This window comes from Geotrypetes seraphini, chromosome 1, assembly GCF_902459505.1.
Source record: "Geotrypetes seraphini chromosome 1, aGeoSer1.1, whole genome shotgun sequence".
NCBI lineage: Eukaryota > Metazoa > Chordata > Amphibia > Gymnophiona > Dermophiidae > Geotrypetes > Geotrypetes seraphini.
This window is the reverse complement of record NC_047084.1, coordinates 81,375,501-81,398,435: the sequence shown is the minus strand read 5'-3', so window position 1 is coordinate 81,398,435 and position 22,935 is coordinate 81,375,501. Positions and strand designations below refer to the sequence as shown.

Below are 22,935 nucleotides of genomic sequence, written 5' to 3'. Positions count from 1 at the left end.
CTCCCGGCATCCCGGCCTTACCTGGTGGTCTAGCGGGCTTTCGGGGCAGGAGCGATCTTCCTACACTCCTGCCCCGTGTAGATCGCCAATAGGAAATGGCTGTGGAGAGTTCCCGTCATAGTCTCGAGAGACTACGGGAACTCACGGCAGCCATTTCCTATTGGCGATCTGCATGGGGCAGGAGCGTAGGAAGATCGCTCCTGCCCCAAAAGCCTGCTAGACCACCAGGTAAGGCCGGGATGCCGGGGGGAAGGCGGGAGGGAGGCGGGGGTGGGTCAGAGCCGGACCAGAAGATATTCACGGTATTTCACCGTTCGCGGTCCGGCTCTGCCCCTATCCCCCGCAAATCCGGAGGGAGAAGTGTACTACTATTACTTATAATTTCTATAGTGCTACCAGACATATGTAGCGCTGTACACCAAAGATGGAAGAGAAAGATGAAGTTAGGATAACCTTTTTTCTGTTCTACTTTTATCTGGTTAGCTATCTGGGTGGCAGTCTGAAAATGACAGCTACCTGGATAATCTCCATGTCCAATTATGGTTACTAAATCAGACCCACAGCAATGTTTTGGCTGGGGGAGGAGAGGAATTTTTTTTAAAAATAATTGCATTTCAAAACATACTCACAGAAAACAGACATTATCCCAAATGCTGACCATCAGGGTTAAATTTCAGGTGGTTAATAAATCATGCACTTAGCTTTTAATTTTTTTTGGGGGGGTGAGGGATTTTGGAAATAACTTCCTGAACAAATTAAATAATATCAAGCAGTTAAACCCCAGCGCTCTTTCAGTCACAATCGATTTAGAATCGCTATACAGGAACATCCCCCATGCCCAGTGCATTGTTGCATGTGAAAAATTCCCAAAATCATCAACCCTGGACCACTAACACAAACAAGAAACTATTACAGCATTAATCAAATTCATTCTAACTCATAACTATTTCCACTTTAATAATGCTGTCTATCTGCAAATCGTAAGCACAGGTATGGGCCCAAGGATGGCACTGCAATATGCAAACCTCTTCATGGCAGAACTAAATACATTTCACCATAGTCTCTATCAACAATGGTTACATACAAACATTTATATACAAGAAACCTACAAACAGATGCAGCTACCTCTCAAATTCAGCTTTCACCCTTCACATATATAAAAAAAAATCCATCATACACAGCCACATCTGTTCTGATAAACACCTAAAGACTGACTGAATCCTTCAAACAACAAGAATACAACCCTAAAATAGTCTCCAAGAATATTGCCTCATCTCTTAAAACACCCAGAGAAAACTTACTACACTACAAGAACAAGAAAACCACAGACAGGACCCCTTTGGTAGCGACATACAATCCAGAGCTGTGGCAAGCCTATGAAAAATTAATGAGACCTACAACCACTTCTCCAGGAAGATGAATTACCAGCTCCATCTCTGCTGGCCTTCTGTCAGCTGCCTAATCTGAAACAAAAATTGGTAAAAAGCAAGTTCCCCACACAAACCCATGAAAAAGAGAATGGAACACATCATTGTGGTGTGACAAACGGTCACTCACATGGAAAAAAAACATTCAGCATTAAGGGATCCTTCACATGTTCATCTTCTAATTTGGCATATTGTATATCATTCAGTGCAAAAAGTGCAAAGAGGCATGTTACACTGGTGAAACAAGCCAAATGCTAAAGACCAGAATCAACCAACATAGATATATTAAGAACTGAAATACCAACCAGGATGTCAGCTCTGTCGGGTAACTCTTTGTAAAAACTGACCACTACACCAATGATTTTATGGTGCGAATACTAAACTTTACATAACATAAGAACATAAGCAATGCCTCTGCTGAGTCAGACCTGAGGTCCATCGTGCCCAGCAGTCCGCATACGTGGCGGCCCAACAGGTCCAGGACCTGTGCAGTAATCCTCTGTAATGTAATGTAATTTATTTCTTATATACCGCTACATCCGTTAGGTTCTAAGCGGTTTACAGAAAATATACATTAAGATTAGAAATAAGAAAGGTACTTGAAAAATTCCCTTACTGTCCCGAAGGCTCACAATCTAACTAAAGTACCTGGAGGGTAATAGAGAAGTGAAAAGTAGAGTTAGAGGAAAAATAAAAATAAAATAAACATTTTAACAAGACAGCATTGATCTAAATACTTTGGAAGGTAGAAGAGAGGAGAGAAAGGAATAGAAGCAGAAGGGGGAGCCGTTGAACAGTAGAATTCTGGAGAAATTTAAATGATAGAAATACAACAAAACAAAGACAAAAGGCAAAACAATAGATAAGATTAAAGATAAATCATAAGCTGGAAAGAAAAATAAAATAAAACTTTGTCTTCAATCCACGGTTTCAGCGTCAGTGATGAAGTGGAGCAAGTAAGTTTAGGAGGAGCGATTGACGTTTCCAGAAAGGGCTTCTTCAGGGAAGAGACTTGGCAGACAGTCCCAGGATGCCTATGTCTCCTCCCCTGCGATGTTCTCCCATCCATGCATTCCCTCCCAGACACACTGCCCGTGCCCCAGCCGCTCCAAGGAGGCTGCCCCAGATGAGGCCCACGGTGAATGCAGGATTCTCTCCTCTGCGGGAAAGCCGCCCGGAGCCGACAGTCGATCTTCTTAGCGGATTGCATGGGGGGAAGAGTTCACACTCTTGGTAGGATCGGGTCTGTGTGCTCTCGGTGGTTGTGGCTGGTCTCGTTGCTGCTTAGGTGTAAAAGCAGTTGATCTCCACTGCTGCTGATATTTAAAAGCAGGCAGATTGATCTCTCCAATGGACTGCAGGGGGAGGAGTTCACACTCCTGGCAGGATCGGGTCTGTGGGCTCTTGGTGGTTGCGGTAGGTCTCGCTGCTGCTTGTATGTAAAAGCAGTTGTTTTTCTACTGCTGCTGATATTTAAAGCAGGTAGATTGATCTCTTAAACGGGATATAGGGGGAGGAGCTCACATGCCTGGTTGGATCGGGGCAAGGGCTCCTATTATAGGCTGCTTAGGTGTAAAAGCAGTTGATCTCCTACTTCTGATAATATTTAAAAGCAAGCATATTGATTTTTCCAATGGAATGCTGGGGGAAGAGCTTACTTGTTTGGCTGGATCAGGGCAAAGGGCTCTCGGTAGTGGTGGCTGGTCCTGTTGCTGCTTAGGTGTAAAAAACAGTTGATCTTCCTAGTGGACTGCAGGGGGAGGTGGAGCTCACACTCTTGGCTGGATTGGGTCTGTGTGCTCTTGGTAGTTGCGGATAGTTCCGCTGCTGCTGAGGTGTAAAAGCAGTTGATTTCCCACTGTTGCTGATATTTAAAAGCAGGTAGATTGATCTCTCCAATGGACTGCAGAGGGAGGAGCTCACATGCCTGGCTGGATCGGGGCAAAGGGCTCTTGGTAGTGGTGGCTGGTCCTGCTGCTGCTTAGGTGTAAAAGCAGTTGATTTTCCTAGCGAACTGCAGGGAGGGTGGAGCTCATATTTTTGCAGGACCGGGACTGTGGGTTTTTGGTGGGTTAGTCTGTCTATACCCTTCTATCCCCTTTTCCAACAGGAAATTGTCCAAACCTTTCTTAAACCCCAGTACCTTACTCTGCCCTATTACATCCTCTGGAAGCGCATTCCAGGTGTCCACCACCCGCTGAGTAAAGAAAAACTTCCTAGCATTTGTCTTGAATCTATCCCCTTCCAATTTTTCCGAATGCCCTCTTGTTCAATTCATGAATGTAAAACCTTTGCAATCAAAATGATAAGGTATTTTGACACCTACCAGACGGCTCAACAGAGATCTGGGCTTTATTTCCCACTATAAAGACATTTAAAACTGCTCTGTCGCCTTTCTGTCTCCCTCTTCCTATCCCTGAAATGCTTTCATGTTTTCTTTATATATACTGATATTAGTCAACATTTGCTTTTTTTTCTGATCTGATGAAGAAGGATTACCTTTGAAAGCTTATCTATCTCGGAATTTCTATGGCAAGAGGGAGAGCGTTACAATTGGTACAAAATGCCGCAGCTAGGTTAGTATTGGGAGTCGATAGGATGGCACATATTACGCCAGTTTTGAAGCAATTACACTGGTTACCAGTTCTATTTCGGGAGCAACATAACGTTGTTTCTGGGGTCTATCAGACTGTTTACCATCAAACACCATGGTACTTCCAACAAGTTGTGGCACTCTATAAGCCTCATAGATCCTTACGATCTGAAAATCAAAAGCTATTAAATCTAATAGTGCAGGGAAATTATACTGATACTAGAGCGATGATGTTCAGTATTGCTGGTGCTAAGACGTGGAACGCTCTGGTGAGCCAGTTGCGCCTGTGGGTAAACCGGTTTCAGTTTAAGAAACAATGAAAAACTCGGTTGTTTGTTAAGGCACTTCTGTGAACCGTTAGCCGGCCATTGAAGAGAAGAAATTGTTTAACTACGGGCTCCTTTTACGAAGCCGCATTAGCGGCTTTAATCGCACGCACCGTTTTAGCGCGTGCTAACCCCTGCGCTAGCCGAAAAACTACCGCCTGCTCAAGAGGAGGCGGTAGCGGCTAGCGTGGCCGGCAAATTAGCGGGCACTATTACGCGCATTTAAACCGCTAACGCGGCTTCGTAAAAGGAGCCCTATGCCTGCTATTGTATTCTTGAGATTTATTAGTTGCTATTTGAAGAGAAGAAATTGTTTAATTATGCAGGTTTTAAAGATTTTAGTTTGTCTCTTATTTGATGTATGTTTTTATTGATGTGAACCGTTTAGTTTTTTTGTAAATGGCATAAAAAAGTTTTAAATAAATAAAATACATTGGGCTCCTTTTACAAAGTCGCGCTAGCGGGTTTACAGCGCGTGCGACTTTTAATCGTGCACTAACCCCTGCGCTGGCCGAGAAACTACTGCCTGCTCAAGAGGAGGCGGTGGCGGCCAGCGCGACCGGTGGTTTAGCGCACGCTATTATGAGCGTTAAACCACTAGCGCGGCTTTGTAAAAGGAGCCCATTGAGTTAGTTCAATAAAAAAAGTATCACCTTATTTCCTTTATTTTTTTTTGTTTTATTTCTTTATACTACCTTGGAAAGTGGACTAACAGGGCCAATACACCATTTCACTGGAAATAATTGAAATTTCATGTAGTTAGTGCTGAGACAGTCAGAGGAAATATTCAACAGCACTATCTGGTTAGTGCCACTGAATATCTCCACTACCTCCTACCTTGGACACTCTGCCCCTGTTTTTCTCACAGAAATTCAAAAAGAAAAATGCCTTAGTAACTAACGGGGCTCTTTTATACAACTGTGACAAAAAGTGGCCTTAGAGCGCCCTCATGTGGGTCTTTCACACTTGCTAAGTGTGACCGATTTTTCCACTTTCTGATTTAATGTTACTTTAGTGCGCAGCCATTAACAACCGCCACCTATTTTGGAGGTGGTAAGGACTCGCATGCTAATCACATAGCATATGGCAATCTGACTGCTCAAAAGACCTGGCAAAGCTTAAAGAATGGTCTGAAATTTGGCAGCTAAAATTTAATGCTAAGAAATGCAAGGCCATGATTTGGGGCTGCAAAAACCTGAAGGAACGATACAGTTTAGGGGGTGAAGAACTTATCTAATTATTCAATTTTCTATACTGTTCTCCCAGAGGAGCTCAGAATGGTTTACATGAATTTATTCAGGTACTCAAGCATTTTTCCCTGTCTGTCATGGCAGGCTCACAATCTATCTAATTTACCTGGGGCAATGAGGGGATTAAGTGACTTGCCCAGGGTCACAAGGAGCAGCATAGGTTTGAACCCACTACTTCAGGGTGCCAAGGCTGTAGCTTTAACCACTGCACCACACAGAAGAGCGTGACTTCTGTGGGTGTGATTGTATGTGATGATCTTAACGTGGCCAAACAGGTTGAAAAGGTAACAGCGAAAGCTAGAAGGATTCTAGGCTGCATAGGGAGAGGTATGGCCAGTAGGAAAAAGGAAGTATTGATGCCCCTGTACAAGACTCTGGTGAGACCTCATTTAGAATATTGTGTACAATTCTAGAGACCGCACCTTCAAAAAGATATAAAAAGGATGGAGTCAGTCCAGAGGAAGGCTACTAAAATGGTGTGTGGTCTTCATCATAAGGTGTATCAGGATAGACTTAAAAATCTCAATACATATACTTTTGAGGAAAGGTGGGAAAGGGGAGATATGATAGAGACGTTCAAATACCTGTGTGGCGTTTATGCGCATGAGTTGCGTCTCTTTCATTTGAAAGGAAGCTCTGGAATGAGAGGGTATAGGATGAAGTTAAGAGGTTATAGGCTCCGGAGTAATTTAAGGAAATACTTTTTTTACAGAAACGGTGGTAGATGCGAGGAACAGTCTCCTGGAAGAGGTGGTGGAGATGGAGATTGTGTTTGAATTCAAGAGAGCTTGGGATAGGCACGTTGGATCTCTTAGAGAGAGGAAGAGATAATGGTTACTGTGGATGGGTAGATTGGATGGGCCATTTGGCCTTTATCTGCCATCATGTTTCTATGGTTCTATGTACTGCCAGACACCATTTTAAGCTGCAGTAATAACACATTAGTGCTTATCACAGCGTGGTTAAAGGGCCCCTAAGGCTCTGTGCGAGAAATTACAAGGAATCAATATTCAAAGATACAGTCATTACACAAAGATAAATTGAAGTAGCCTTATCAATTTTATGGGTCTGCTGAATACGAGGTCCTAAGCATGTAAGTTTAATGCTATTTGTGTGATTCCCCCTAAGCTACGAATGCACTCGGTCTTGGGGGAGAGGTGCAACCCAGTCAGATTTTCAGGATTTCCAAAGTGAATCCACATGAGATCTGTTTGCATGCATAATCTGTGTAGAAATCTTGAAAACTCAAGTGGATTATAATCCTCAAAGACCAGGTTTGGGCCCTACCCTAATAAAGGTATCTCATCTGGATAACAGCTGAATATCACCGCTCTACGAATAAATGTAGTCCCCACCCCAAGAACAACCCTTGACCCCTCTTTTTACTACATTTTGGATGGACATCAACTTGTTTGTTAGGCAGTCCATCTTTTCAAAAAATATACTCACACAGGAAGCACTTTTGTATATTGCCCTAATAATCAGTTTTAATTCTTTTTAATTTTTATAGAGTTCATGCAAGTTGAATAAGGCTTTTCATTTTAAATGTTACTTCAATACCTATACTTAGGGCTTCTTTTACAATGCGCGGAATAGCGTGCGCTAAAATGCCCCGGGTGCTAGCCGCTACCGCCTCCTCTTGAGCAGGTGGTAGTTTTTCGGCTAGCGCATGCTATAGCGCGCACTAATCCGGTGCGTGCGCTAAAAACACTAGCGCACCTTTGTAAAAGGAGCCCTTAGAAGACAATTTTTCAAATGGAGAAAATCTAAGGGCCTCTTCCCCCCAAAAATTTGTTATTCATTTTTTTAAAAAACCAACACAAAGTGCAACAAAATAACAAGCAATTGGTACAATAGACAGCACTTATAAGTATCAAATAATAAGCCAAGAACATGTCACCCCCCTCCCTCCCTCCCACCCACCCTGGATGTGTTTGAAACTTATTCTGAAATCAAAGGCTAATTCTAATGATCAGTTCTTGCAAAATTTCGCTAATGGACCCCAAATCTCCTTGAATTTATTAGAGTGTCCCAATTGTATCGAGTTCATTCGCTAAACCTATAAAATTGGCACGAGGTTTCCCACCAAAAATTATGATTTATTCCAGGGATCTCAAAGTCCCTCCTTGAGGGCCGCAATCCAGTCGGGTTTTCAGGATTTCCCCAATGAATATGCATTGACAGCAGTGCATGCAAATAAATCTCATGCATATTCATTGGGGAAATCCTGAAAACCCGACTGGATTGCGGCCCTCAAGGAGGGTCTTTGAGACCCCTGATTTATTCTATCCCAATTTTTCCAGTTTTTCGTAATTAGCTGACATGATAAGAAGTAATCTATTCTTACTTGCATTAAATGGACTCATCGGTGTTATCTAAGGGCCTCTTCTATTAAACTGCACTAGCAGTTTCTAGCGTGGGGAGCCGCGCTGAATGGCCCACGCTGCTCCCGACGCTCATAGAGTTCCTATGAATGTCGGGAGCAGCGCGGGCCATTCAGCGCGGCTCTCTGCGCTAAAAACTGCTAGCGCAGTTTAACAGAAGAGGGGGTAAGTTTCTTTTTGAAAATCTAGCAGGCTGCAGTGTCACTGCTTTTCTAGTTCTCCTCTGGCTTTCCTCTCAGCCTCAGGTCCTGTTCTCATTAGGTTGCTGGCAGTGCACCTAATTTTCTCTGGTGCGACACTAAAGCCATGTTTAAAGGGAACTTTTCCAAAGTTAATCCCCAATTTACTTGTGGAAATCCCCATAAAAGATGCACTCTTAATATAAAAGCTCCTTTTTTGTTGTTTTGTTTTTTTTTGTTTTTTTTTTACTAAACTGTACTAAGGTTTCACAGGTACCACATGGAAATTGACAAAATTAACGTACAATAATTGCAAAACCTGTGCATTAAAGGGCTCCTTTTACTAAACGGCGCTAGAAGTTTTTAGCACAGGCTGGCGAAGTCAATGCTCCGACGCTCATAGAATTCCTGAGCGTCGGGGCATGTACCTCGCCGGCCCACGATAAAAAAAAACCTCTAGCACCGTCTAGTAAAACCCAGCATAAGTGTTGGGAGCAATTCCAGTACTTATAGGAGGGCCGCCACACAGTTAACGCAGAGAATTTGCTGCTCTATGTTAACTGCATGACAGGAAAGGTAATTAGTTACACTTACATTACATTGGTGTCTTCTATCCCGCCAATAGCTTTCATAATAATAATAATAATAACTTTATTTTTGTATACCGCCATACCCCGAAGAGTTCTAGGCGGTTCACATTGGTTAGACAGAGATTACAAGTGGTTACATAACAAGATGATCGTAGAGTTGCAAACAACATGGAGATAGTGGTTACAAGTGGTTGCATATCAAATTGATCGTACAGTTGCGAATAGCAAGGAGAGAAGAAGGGGGGAGGGAGGGAGACAGGGGAGGGGAGTGGATCAGAAGGGGGGGGAGGAGGAGGATAGAAAAGGGGTTCTTCTAGGTGGTTTACAACAAGAGTTGGCCTGGGCATTTCCAGGGAGAATACATGGTTAATAGATGTAGTATGCGTCGGGATCTGTGGAGGGTCGATCAGGTTTAGTTAAATCATCTGACAAATTTCAAGTTCTTTCCTGAATGTTTTGTAGTTGGGCGTCATAGTCAGCAGATTGGAGAGGTGGCGGTTTAGTTTCGCTGCTCTGGTGGCTAATAATAGTCCATCGTATATTTTTTTGCTTCTTGAGGTACTGTTGTTTGCATTATCTGCTATGTTAATGGATGGTAAGGATCACTGCTTTAACTAAAAGGTGGAGCTCTTGCCTTTTCATGCCCCCAAATGGTATTTTAAGCATAGACATGAGAGGACTTTGGTGGGCTGTGGCCCCTCTGCTTTGAAGTGAGGCCCACTCAGTCAGTGACTACAGAACAAGTGAATTAGAGCTGCCTAATGTCCACTCATATTAACCCTGGGATCCACCAAAAAAAATAGTCCTGGAAGCTCCGCTTTATGGCACTAAGTGGCAATTTCTGTTTTTTCTTGTATATACCCCGCATCTGTATATAACCCATGGGTTAGCACACTTTTGGTTTGTTAATTGTTGCATAGCCCGCACCATTCCAGTATTTTGAAGATCATATAAAAATAACCATAGCCACCCAGAAGCGAAGGAAGGAGCTTTTGGCCTTGTGACCAAGAGTCCTAGCTCTTGGAGTTACTTTTTTGCTTAAATTTCCGTCAAAATGTTATATTTCTTATTAAAATAAAAATTTATTTTTTTTTGGAGCCCAAACAGATGTTAGATTTTATAGGACCAAAAGAAGGGTTGGTATCTTAGTCCAATGATAAATGACCTGTCATCCGGCCATAGGATGGAATACCTAATGCAATACTCTAATGTAAATAATTGTGATTAGTTTTACTGAAATTTAATTTCCTTTCTTGATTCCAATAAGGGTGGACTAAATAGTAGATTATATTTCTATGTGTACACTTCCCCCTCTTCTACGAAACCGTGCTAGCAGTTTTTAGTGCAGAGAGCCACGCTGAATGGCCCGTGCTGCTCCCGATGCTCTTAGAGTTCCTAAGAGCGTCGGGAGCAGTGCGGGACATTCAGCGCGGCTCCCGGCGCTAGAAACTGCTAGCGCGGTTTCGTCGAAGAGGGGGGGTTTGTGTAATTATTTGATCTTTTTTTTTTTTTTATGAAATGTTTCTGATCCGTTTCAAGTTGTAATGCTTGATTTAAAAACTGGAAAAGGTTATAAATAAAAAAATTTAAAAAAATAAATAACCATAGCCATTTAAAAAAAAATACGAGTTGACCAGTGTCATGAAGACAAATACATGTTGTTCCCTTTCCGTTGTCTTTTAGTTATCGCTAAATTGTTGTGAATGCAGAATAGAACATTTAAAAATATGGGTTAAAAAGTTTTTTTGTTTAAAATCATCATTCTGCGTGTAAAAGCTCGTATTGCCCGCACTCAAATATAACCCGTGGCATGCCCCTTCAAAATGTAAAATCATGCATTACCTGTGCGGTATATATGAGAAAATATGGTAGTGTGCACAATAAGTTAATCCCCTATACCACAGGTGTCAAAGTCGGTCCTCGAGGGCCAGAATCCAGTCGGGTTTTCAGGATTTACCCAATGAATCTGCATAAGAACTATTTGCATGCACTGCTTTCAATGCATATTCATTGGGGAAATCCAGAAAACCCGACTGGATTCCGGCCCTCGAGGAGGGACTTTGACACCCCTGCCCTATACACACCGATAGTGTTGGCTCATGCTATTAATGTGCAATAATTTCCTCATTAAATAACACAATAAACAGGCCCTTTAGTTTTTAACTGGGTAACCTACCTCTTCCATCCTTTCCACCAATTTCTCCAGTTCTAGGATACGAGTATGTTTCTCTTGAAGTCTGTCAGCTACTTGATTGATGCTTTCAATATTTTGTTTAAACTTATCTTCTTGTTCCTTATGATAAACCTTAAATTATAAACAAAAACCTCAAAGCAAATATATAAAATTCCCTAAAGATTAAAAAAAATAGATAATTAACATTGGCTTTTACAAAGCTGAAGTAGAGGTCTGTGTCCTCCCTGTCCTATCTGTCTCAGGAGGAGTGCCCAATTCCTCTTGCTGCCACCTCCGAACCCCTCGAGGTCTCCTGACAGAAGAGATGCCCACCCCCTCCAGCCAGAACCCCCAAAGCATCGACCCCCCCCCCAACACACACACAAGCATCCCCTGGCAGGAGGAGTGCTCAATTCCTCTTGCCACCAACCCCCCAAAGCATTCCCCAGCAGGAGGAATGTCCAGTCCCTCCTCCGGATACATCAAAACACCCCCCCCCCAACCGCGATAGGTAGGATGGATGCCCACTCCATCCTGCTGGAACCCCCGAAACACCCCCCGAACTGCGATAGGCAGGGGGGATGCCCACTCCCTCCTGTCAGCAGGCCACCCCCACAGAGCAGAGACTCCACCCTGACACCCCTGCAGAGCAGAACCCCCATGCTGGCACTCCCCATAACAGAGCCCCACCCTGGCATCACAACCTTCCTCAGCCATCCCTTTACCTTTTGGAGTACCGCCAGCCCAAGAAATGTCTATACCTCTGGCTGGCAGGCCCATCTCTTCAGAATGGCGGGTCTTCCCTTTCCCTGGGATGCACCGGGGAGAGCCTAAGGCCCTGATTTGCCCAGGCACCTAAGACCCCTCTCAGCCTTTGGTATCTGGCCAACTAGAGTCTTAGGCCCCTCTCTAGTACATCCCAGAATGCACTAGGAAGGAGGCCTAACACTCCTATGGAATGGACCTTAGACGCCTGGGCCAATCAGAGCCTTAGGCCTCTCCCCGTTGCATCTCAGGATGCACTGGGAAGGAGAAGGCCTGCCATTCTGAAGAGGTGGGCCTGTTGGCCAGAGGTGTAGGCATCCCTCTGGCCAGTGGTACTCCAAAAGGTATGGGGAGGGGAGTTGGGGCACCAGAGTGGGAGCTCTGCTCTGGTGGGGGGTGCTGGCATGGGGGTTCTGCTCTCAGGGTGGGGGGTGCCGGGGGTGGGTGGGCTTTGTTCTGGATGTGCCAGGGTAGGTGTTCTGCTCTGCAAGGGTGTTGGGGTAGGGATGGGGGTTCTGCTTTTGGGTGGTGGCTTGCTGGCAAGAGGGAATGGGAATCCCTCTTGCCTATCATGGTTGGTAAGTGTGGGGTTCAGGGTTCCGGTAGGAGAGACTGGGCATCCCTCCTGTCACTCGACTTTGCGGGGAGTGGGTTCCCTGCTGCGGCCGCTCAACTGATTGCAGCAGGGAGATTTCCTTGCCGTGATCCGCTCAGTGGCCACGTCTATTTGAAATGTAGACCAGAATTTTGATAGCTTACATTTCAGGTATCTTTTATGACCCCAGGGAGATGTCTAGGATGACTTAAGCTCGCTCAAGGTCACTTCCAGGTGAAACCATGCCCATACCCAGCCTTGGGCGAGCTTAAGCATCCCTCCGCATTTCCCTAGGCTCGCGAAAATACCAACAGTGCAGGCGGCCTGCCTCGGGTACTTTTTTTCTAAATATGTGCATCCCAATTGGCTGGTTAGACAACGGAAGAATGCCTACTGCCGCCTACAATCTGGACACCATTTATAGAATTTGCCCCTTATAGTGCACAGTCAGTTTAAAAGGTTCGTATTTCCAAATAATTTGAAACAATATTTGGGTTTTGGCTACTTTTCATATACCTGTATTGTATGTTTTGTATCCTGCTGCGTTTTCTTGAGTTCATCTGACCGTTTCTGGTAGCTATCATACAGTTTTCGTGTAGCAGTTCTTAAAGCTTCTGCCCCAGCTTCTCTTGTTGCCTCTAGCTAGAAAAAAATACACACAATTCATCTCAAAAAAGTTTTATTGTATTTACAAATGGAGTAATCAAGTAGCCTAGTCATTAGCCTGAGAATATGGGAAGCCCATTTCTCCGATACTCCTTGGGATTGTAGACAAGTCAATTCACTCCATTGCCACAGATGCAACATAGATTATAAGCCCTTTTAAGCAAAAGAATAAATTTTATTACCTGAATTGTCATTCACCTTAAGCTCAGATTTGGAAAGGTGAGTAACCTAATCCAGAAGACAAAGCTAGACTTTCAGATTGTGGTCCAAAATCTTGTGATTAGTAAGCTTGACTTTTCTAATGCTCCTTCCTGCTGGCGATCGTACAGGGGTTGACATACCGGCAGGAGGGTTTGAGCATCCCTCCTACCTCATTTGTTCAGGGAGAGGGAATCTGGCAGCCACGGCCGCTATACTAATTCTGACCCCAAATTCTGTATATGACGCACTAGGTTGTGCGTGCAAATTGGTGTGCACAGCTGATTTGTATGCACAACTTAATTGTTTAACAAGCTAATTAGTGCTGATAACTGGCAAGTAACACCTAATAACTGACATTAATTGGTACTGATTAAGAAGTTACACACACAACTTGGTAGGCACATTCCATAAAGTGGTGTATGAATCTCATAAGGGGGTGTGGCAAGGGGAGGAGCATGGGTAGACCATGGGCATTCTTACAGAATACGCCCAATCCATGCACAACTTAGGTGCAGGTATTCAGGCCTGGTTTTTCTTGACTTAAATGGGTGCTCTTAATTGTTAGTGGTGCTTATGGCTGCTAAGCGCAATTCTATATATATGGCAAGTGCCTTTTACAGAACTGTGCTAAGTGCCATTCTAGTCTGCGCTGATTTTTCTGGCACCATATATAGAATTTGGCCCCGAGTGCCTAATTTTAAGCATGTATGCACTGGATCAATTTTTTAAAAGCTCAAGTTCTTTATAAAAACACCCCCAAAGGTAGGCAATTCCAGTCCTCGAGAGCCAAAGGCAGGTCAGGTTTTCAGGCTATCCACAATAAATATGCATGAGATAGATTTGCATCTCAAGGAGGCAGTGCATTCAAATCCATCTCATACATATTCATTGTGGATAGCCTGAAAACCTGACCTGGCTCCAGCTCTCGAGGAATGGAATTGTCTATCCCTGCTCTAGCCTAAAAGTGAGAAGAAAAGCGGGTTATATAAACCTATTTCTTTCTGGGTCAAATCTGTCGAGTCATTGGTGTGCTGCAATAGTATGTGTCATCTTCCGACACTTACTAAGAATTGTTGGCATTTACCACACTAGAGAACGACATGGTGACAAAATTCATCACCGTTCCCTTCCCTGCGGATAACCGTGGGAAACCATCTCCATGTCATTCTTTAAGGATAGAGGGAAGAATCACAACCACTGACCCTCAAGCCTTGCATTGAAGAATGCTGGTATAGAAGGACTGAGGTTGAGATAGACACTAAAGAATGACAGTCTCTGGTATCCAGAGAAGGTATTGTGATGTCAGAATGCCTAAGAGCCAATCACATCAGTGATGTCACAATGGCTTGACTGTCCTATACTTGGCTCAATTAAGAATCATAGTATGAATGGGCACAACCACTGACCCTCAAGCCTTGCATTGAAGAATGCTGGTGTAGAAGGACTGAGGTTTAGATAGACACTACAGAATGCACAGGATTGTTTCCCGCAGTTATCTGCGGGACAAGAACGGTGATGAATTTTGTCACCGTGTCATTCTCTACTGAACACACATTTCTTGCTGCAAACATTTCTGTTCTGCATTATGACTATAAATGCGCCTGTTTAACTTTCAAAATCCTATATGATATCCTCCCTCCTTTTATCCCTCTTTCTTGGAATTTCTCAAACCCTAATACCACCAGATCCTCCCACAAATTAAAACTATCCTTCCCCTCGCTAAAAGGCATTTCCCACACAGGAAAGCTAGGGACCTCCCTCCACTTCAAAATCACTGAGCTCTGGAACAACCTTACCTCCCCTCTTCGGAACTTGAGCTCTCTCCAAGTTTTCCGCAAACATCTGAAAACCTGGCTTTTCTCAAAAAATGTAAGTCTCCCTCCAACTTAGGAATCAAGGAAACTCTTATATCTTGGCATCCCAAGTCCTCTAAATTTTCTTCACACTTCTACCTCTAACCCTCTGTTGCAGTTCCTTCCTATTTCTCCTACTGTAAACCGCGTCGAGCTCTACGAATGTGGAAATGATGCGGTACACAAACCTAAGGATTAGATTAGATTAGAACAGAATATATATATTTTTTTGCTCACTCTTCTGTTTGTTTGAATTATTGCAAGTACTTTTTATTTGACAGTATGATTGGTTAAACTATTATAAATGTGTGCACCTTAATTTGTAGTTGTTGGTTTTCTTTGTTGATTGATAATAGCTGCAGTTCTTTGTCTTTTATCTTCTCCACAATCCGATGGTATCTGCTGTAAAAGGACTTTTCTACATCTGTCATAGATCCATCTTGAGATGTCTGAGAGAATTTCTGAAATTCACAAAAAGGAATGAGATGGAGGGCACATGACTTAATTATACAGAAGGCAATGGGGACAGCCAGGTGTAACTAGAAGGTTATAAAAGAAATATAAGGATGAAAAGAAAAAAGGGTAGTTGCCAGGCTGGTTTAGCAGGCTGCAAAATGAAGGAGTTAGTTAGCTTGGTCTGCCTAGCAGATCGACTGCAGTCAGGTCTGTCTGGCAGCCAATGTGGAACTAGTAATAATATAAACAGGGAGGTCAATCAGTTCTACCTGGAAAGTCACAAGAGCTAGTAGCAATCAACTGCACTTAGGGCTTCTTTTACGAAGGTGTGCTAGGGCCTTAACGCGTGGAATAGCGTGCACTAAAATGCCGCGCGTGCTAGCTGCTACCGCTTCCTCTTGAGCAGGCGGTAGTTTTTCGGCTCGCGTGCACTAAACCGATCCATGTGCTAAAAACGCTAGCTCACCTTCATAAAAGGAGCCCTTAAAGTGCCAGATTCAGTAAATTGGACTAAAAAGGAGATGGAACAAAAAAGGAGCAGAGAAGACCAGACCGTCAAGCTATAAAGCCTGCATTATGAGTCCTAAAACACAAACATATAATAAATAATAGAAATACAATTTTAAAAAAAACCCAACCTTATAAAATGTAAAATCATAATAAAAAAGGACCCAGAGATATAAATAAACATAAATATCATAATAAATATATAAATATAAAGGAACTTAAAATGAACATAACTATAGTAAAAATATACATTGAGGAGTGTAAAGGAACAAAATAACAAATGTCAAAAGCCAAGGGGATACGATACAATTGTATATCAAGTTTACAAGAAACATACCTCAGAAAGAATCTATTTGATAAATGGTCAAAGCCTAGTACAAGGAAGAGCCTGTGCAAGTCAATGGAGAAACCTACATAACGAATCAGTAACGTTAAGTACAGAAAAGCTCAGAACTTCTGAACTGGCAAAAAACATGCAAATGAAATTGAATGAGACCAAAACAAGACTTCTTTGGCTTGGCCCAAAACTAGACCACCTACCCACCTCCATCCCACTACCCTCTGGCTCCTCTCTGCAGCTTGAGTTCTCGAGCAAGGTCTTGGGCGTCATCATTGATTCCACATTGTCCTTCAATGACCACCTCCAATCCTTGGTAAAAAAAAATGCTTTTTCAGCTTTCACATGCTGAGGAAAGTTAGATCCTGCTTCCATCAAAAACATTTTACCCTCCTTGTCCAATCCATCATCCTTTCCAGATTGGACTATTGCAACTCTATCTACCTATGCCTAACTAAGAAAAACCTCCACAGATTCCAACGGATTCAGAATGCCACGGCCAAGCTCATCTTTGCTAAAAGTAAATTTGACCATGTCTCCCCACTCCTGGCCAAGCTCCACTGGCTTCCGATAATCGCCAGGGTCCACTATAAATGCGCCTGTTTAGCTTTCAAAATCCTACACGGTATCCTCCCTCCCTTTATCCCTCTTTCTTGGAATTCCTCAAACCCTAATACCACCAGATCCTCCCACAAATTAAAACTAGCCTTCTCCTCGCTAAAAGGCATTTCTCACACAGGAAAGCTAGGGACCTCCCTCCACTTCAAAATCACCGAGCTCTGGAACAACCTTACCTCCTCTCTTCGGAACTTGAGCTCTCTCCAAGTTTTCCGCAAACATCTGAAAACCTGGCTTTTCTCAAAAATGTAAGTCTCCCTCCAACTTAGGAATCAAGGAAACTCTTTTATCTTGGCATCCCAAGTCCTCTAAATTTTCTTCACACTTCTACCTCTAACCCTCTGTTGTAGTTCCTTCCTATTTCTTCTACTGTAAACCGCGCCGAGCTCTACAAACGTGGAGATGATGCGGTATACAAACCTAAGGATTAGATTAGATTATAAAGTCCTAAAATGATAATTATCAGTAAGCTGATCCTTTGGCAGCTTATATGCACAACAGGAGACTCTGAAATTATAACACCGTTTAAATGATAATATGATAAAAGGATAAAAGAAATAAACAGAAAAGGCTACGATAGAGAAAAATCAACATCCTCAGACCTTGGCTCTAATTCTAACTACAGTGAAGAAGAAATACAACAACAACAACGCTGTACATTGTACATGTAAGAGACAGTCCCTGCTCAGAAGAGCTTACAATCTAATTATGACAGACACAAAAGGGGAGTCAGAACAAGTGTTTATGTAGGGAATTAGAGAGAGAGCTGATGAGGTGGAATCACATAGGACAAAGGGGAGTCTGAACTTAGTGCTCAAGAAGGGAACAGGAGGGAGCTGAAGAGGTGGTAGGGGACCACTGAGGAGATGTCAGACAGATATGTTGGTAGGGTTAGGATTTAAACGCAGCTTCAAATAAGTGGGCCTTCAGTCTGGATTTGAATACCACCAGAGACGGAGCCTGATGTAACGAGGTAGGAAGACTGTTCCGGGCATGCGGCACAGTAAGACAGAAAGGATGGAGACAGGAGTTGGTAGAAGAGGAGAAGGGTACCAGCAGGAAGGACTTGTCTGCTGAACGGAGTTCCCATGGGGGGCAGGGGGGAGTATAGGGAGTAATAAGAGAGGAGAGATACTGAGGAGCTGCATAGTGAATACACTTGAATGTTAGTAAGAGGAGTTTGAATCGTATGCAGAGATGGGCATGGAGCCAGCAAAGTGAAATAAGGAGAGGAGTAATGTATGTATAACGACCCTGGCAGAATACAAGATATACAGCAGCGTTTTAAACAGATTGAAGAGAAGAGATATAATAATAATTATTATTTATTTATAACCCGCTATACCTTAACAGTTCAGAGAGGTTTACAACAAAGAGAATCTGCCAGACACAGATGAAACACAAATGGGTTTCTTTAGCCAAAATTGTCATACAAAAGAGATTTCATAGGTTTCCTTAAACATTTGGTAAGGGGAAGAATTCACAGAAGAGGTTTCTCAGATAAATTTGTCATACAAATAAGATTTCACAGATTTCCTAACAGTTTGGTAGGACAATGAGTTAATGACTAGTGCACTTAAGGTTTTGCTCTAGACACTAGCCTGGTAGGCTAAGGCTTTGTCCAGGAATATTTTTACATTACATTACATTAGGGACTTCTATTCCGCCTATACCTTGCAGTTTAAGGCGGATTACAAAAGAGCTAACTGGACATTTCCAGTGAAGTTACAACAGTTTTGGGTTGTTGTTTTTTTTTTTTTTGGTTACATGGGAGGAGAGGTACCTGGATTAATTCCGGAAGAACTTGCAAATTGGATATTAAATTGACTGTACGTTACTGTGTGATATAACAAATAGATTACATGTAGAGTACATGCTTTTAGCGTAGGAAAAGAGAATAGAGAAATTTTCCGTGTGGGTCGAAGGTTTGTAGAGAATGCAAAGTGGTTGACAAAATAAATGGGAGCAAGGCCTGCCAGTGTTTTGAAGCACAAACATGCAAGTTTGAAAATGATTCTGGCCTCCGCTGGCAGCCACTGTAATTTCCTGTAGTATGGGGTAACGTGATCTGATTTTTTTCAGCCCAAGTATCAAACGTACTGCAGTATTTTGAATGAATCTCAATCTCCTGATAGTTTTTTTTAAATGATCCTAAATAGATGATGTTACAGTAGTCCAATATGCTTAGTTCCAGAGATTGCACCAACAATCTGAAGGATGAGAAATCAAAATAAGGTTTTAGTGTACGTAATTTCCAAAGAGTATAGTAACATTTTTTAATCAGGATGTCAGTATGGGTTTCGAAAGTTAAAGATTGGTCTAATGTGACGCCTAGAATTTTTATTGTGGGACTGATAGTATAGTTCGTTCCGTTTATCAGAAGAGTAGATTCCGTGATTTTGTTGGATGGACTTGCAAGGAATATATTTGTTTTTTTCTGAATTCAATTTAAGTTTGAAATCTTTAGCCCATTTTTCAATGAGATTGAATAGAGATGTTATATAATCCTTTGTTTCTAATGAGAGTGTGATAAAAGGAACAAAGATTGTGATGTAATCAGTGTAAATGTATGTTTGTAAGTTCAGTTTAGATAGTTCTCTTCCCAGAGAGGCCATAAATAAAGGTTAAAGAGGGAAAAAGACAGTGGCGATCCCTGTGGATTGCCACAGCAGTTAGTCCACTTTTTGGAGTATACTTCCTCACTAAAAACCTGATATGTGCGGTTTTTTAAGAAGCTTTTGAACCAATTCAAAACCTGACCAGAAATTCCTATGGTGTCTAAGCACTGAAGCAAGATGTCATGATCAACCAAATCGATGCACTGCTTAGATCTAATTGTAAAATCAGTGCATTCTTTCCTAAAGTGAATAATTGAAAGGTATATTCAACCATAGAAGCTGACAGTTTCAGTGCTGTAATTCGATCGAAAGCCTGATTGAGATTCATGTAAGATATCAAATTTTTCCATGAACTCCATCAAAACAGCATTCACCAGGCCCTCCATAAGTTTAGTGAAGAATGGAATATTAGCTATAGGTTTGTAATTGTTTATTGTTGAGATGGATTCCTTATAGTTTTTAACAATAGGAATAATGATAATATGACCTAGTTCTTCTGGGAAGTTTCCATTACACATTAGATGAGAAATCCGTTCACAAAGTTTAACCTTGAAGGAGATAGGGGCCGTTTTCATGATTGCTGGAGAGCAGTTATTCTCAAACCTGACACATTTCGATCACTAAATTGAAACTAAAATCATTTTTCCTACCTTTGTTGTCTGATGATTTAATTAGTCTCTGGTTGCACATACAAGACTGTGCTTCCAATATTTTTTTTTCCTTCTACCTCCTATACACTTCCTCTCCTCTGAACCTCATTCCCTTCTCCAACCAACATCTCTCTCTGTCCCTCCAAGAGTCCAACTTTTCTTCCTCTCTCCTCCACCCTCATTGACAACATGTCTACCCTCTCTCTCTCACTGTCCATCTCTTTATTCCCTCCCTTGCTGCAAAGGGAGTGGAGTAAGAGAGAGAGATATCTAGGGTGCATCTTTCCCACTCCCTCCCTTCACATCCAACATTTCTCTCTCTCATCCACCAGATCATGTGCAGCATTTTTTACTACTGACCACCAGACCCATGCCCAACATTTCTCCTTCTATCACCTCTCTCCAGCACCATGCCACATTTCTCCCTCCATCACTATGTCTAACATTCCTCCCACTTGCATCCCCTTCAATCTGTCCCTTTGTTCCTTCTCCATCACCATATCCAATATGTCTCCCTCTCACCCTTCTCTTCCCCATGCATCTCTCACTCCTTTCTCTCTCTCTGCCCAATTTTCCTTTCTTCATTTCCCCACGTGCACCATCTCTTTCCCTCTCACTCACACACCCATGCCCAATTCTCCCTTTCTATTATCTTTCTCCCTCCTATGTCCCAAGTTAGTGCCCCCTTCCTCCCTCCCTTGTGTCCCAAGTTCCTCCTCCCTTCCTTCTGTGTCCTGATTTTGTGCCCCCCTCCCTGTCTTCCAGCCTTTGTCCCAAATTTGTGCCCTTCCCATGTCCAAACATGCTCTTCCCTAACTCAATTCTCCTTTTGTCCCACGTTGATATCCCCTCTCTCCCTTACTTGCTCATTCCAGGGCCGCACTCGCTTCAGGGCCGTCCAACTGGGCTTCTCCTTCCTGCCTTCAGCCACACTTGTTTGGACATAAACAGCAGCTCATGCACACTGCTGACCTGCAAGCTTTCCCTCTGATGTCAGCTCTGACTTCAGAGGGAAGGCTTCCAGGTCAGCCACTTCCAGCATGCAAGAGCCGCTGCCCATGTCCCTGCAAACAAGTACGGCTGAAGGTAAGAAGGTCTGTTGAGGTAACTGAGATCCCCATCTGACCTGGAAGGCTTTGACATCGGAGGGAAGTCTTCCGGGTTGGCTTCGGCAAAGCAGATGGAGGGCAGGAGGAGTGCATGGGATCCCTGGTCTAGAGGTATAGGGCAGCAGTGATCCCCAGTTGCTACTCCCTCTGCCAATGCCAGGTTCAAACTGACATCTGAGAACCCTACCACTAAGGCCCAAGCTACCTTATAAGGACATATATATGGTAGCCTTTTCCCTGGCAGCAGTACCACAACAGCACCACTAGGGGTCACAGGTACCATTTAGATTTTAGAACTTAGCATTGGTAAGGAAAAGATCCAGTAGGGATAACTCCTGTTTCATACCACCACTACCATCATCACCGATTGTTTGAGGATGTTCTGGGGGGGGGACCTTAGGCAGGTCTTGAACATGGGACACTTGGTGTATTTTGGGGGGCTGCTAGAAGTGGTTGGTGGGCTTGTTCAGAGGGAAGTCTTTGCTGGCAGGAGGGGGACCAGACCATGCTTCTATTATACAGCACCAGCCCCTTTACAAAAGGGTTCAGTGGGAGCAGAATAACACAGCTTGCAAAGCTGATTGGAAGCTGAATTATTCCTTTATAACGGGAGAAAGTAACTTGCAGTACTCTTTTACCACAGGTTTGTAAATCCTGAGGTAAGTTAAGCTGCAGCAAATGAAATATTTAAGAACATAAGAATTGCCATGCTAGGGCGGACCGAAGGACCTTCAGGTGCGGTATCCTGTTTCCAACAGTGGCCAACACAAGTCACCTCGTACCTAGCAAGATCCCAAAGAATAAAACAGATTATATGCTTCTTATTCTAGGAATAAGCAATAGATTTCCCCAAGTCCATCTTAATAATGGCTTATGGCCTTTTTTTCCAGAAGTTATCCGAACCGCAGCTTAGTAACTCCCCCCCTTCCCCCCAACCATCACCACAAAAAAATTTTTTTAGAACTCATTAATACCTAAGCATTGAAGCCCTAACTGTAATTCAAGAGGGAAAATTGTGGGTTTTCTAAAAGCTTTAGCATGCCATTTGCACAGTTCACATTTTTCTCATTTCTCGTACATAGAAATATTTCTGTTCAATTTGCCTTCATTGGGTCTCTGCTGAGGGGAAACTATTGCTTTTCTGGTGAACACTTGGTACCTCTACCTCATGTTTGTGATTTGTGATCTTGTTTTCAATGTCCTCCTTAAATATCTGTTTTCGAATCTTCTTTAGTGTACTTCGAATCTATGAAGAGACAAAAAAAATAAATTAGTACCTTTATACAGTTTTTCAGTTTCTTTATTTAAATCTGCTCTTTCTTCTGCTTCCATTTTTTGCTTGCTGATAATTTTTTTCTGTTTTTCTATAAATATAAAATACTAGCTGATGCCCCGGCGTTGCACGGGTATTAAATTAAAGCAATAACACTGTAAATGGATTCAAATAAAGATACTTTATAGTGGTGAATGAAATTATTTGTTTACAGCTTTATAAAAAGTACAATATTCAAATTATAATGTGAAATATTTGACAAAATGAATATAATACAACTAACACAAAACTTGATTATAAACAACATTTTTAGTTTCACCTCCAGGAGCAAGAACATATAAATTCTTGGGTGAAGAGACCCCCAG

At 42.7% G+C, this 22,935-nt stretch overlaps 1 protein-coding gene across 3 annotated transcripts in view; it reads right to left on the bottom strand.

Annotated features, from left to right (window-relative positions):
- Positions 1-22,935, bottom strand: part of CCDC68 (coiled-coil domain containing 68) — a 91,736-nt gene that overhangs the window by 26,748 nt on the left and 42,053 nt on the right. For 2 of the 3 annotated variants that reach the window (XM_033929225.1, XM_033929224.1), the window contains exons 4-7: positions 22,457-22,543; positions 15,317-15,463; positions 12,799-12,924; positions 10,926-11,054 (exon numbers count right to left, since the gene is read on the bottom strand). In XM_033929225.1, coding sequence (XP_033785116.1) covers positions 10,926-11,054; positions 12,799-12,924; positions 15,317-15,463; positions 22,457-22,543 — 489 coding nt within the window. The remainder of the gene's footprint in view (positions 1-10,925; positions 11,055-12,798; positions 12,925-15,316; positions 15,464-22,456; positions 22,544-22,935) is intronic. The other variant, XM_033929226.1, reaches the window with a different exon arrangement.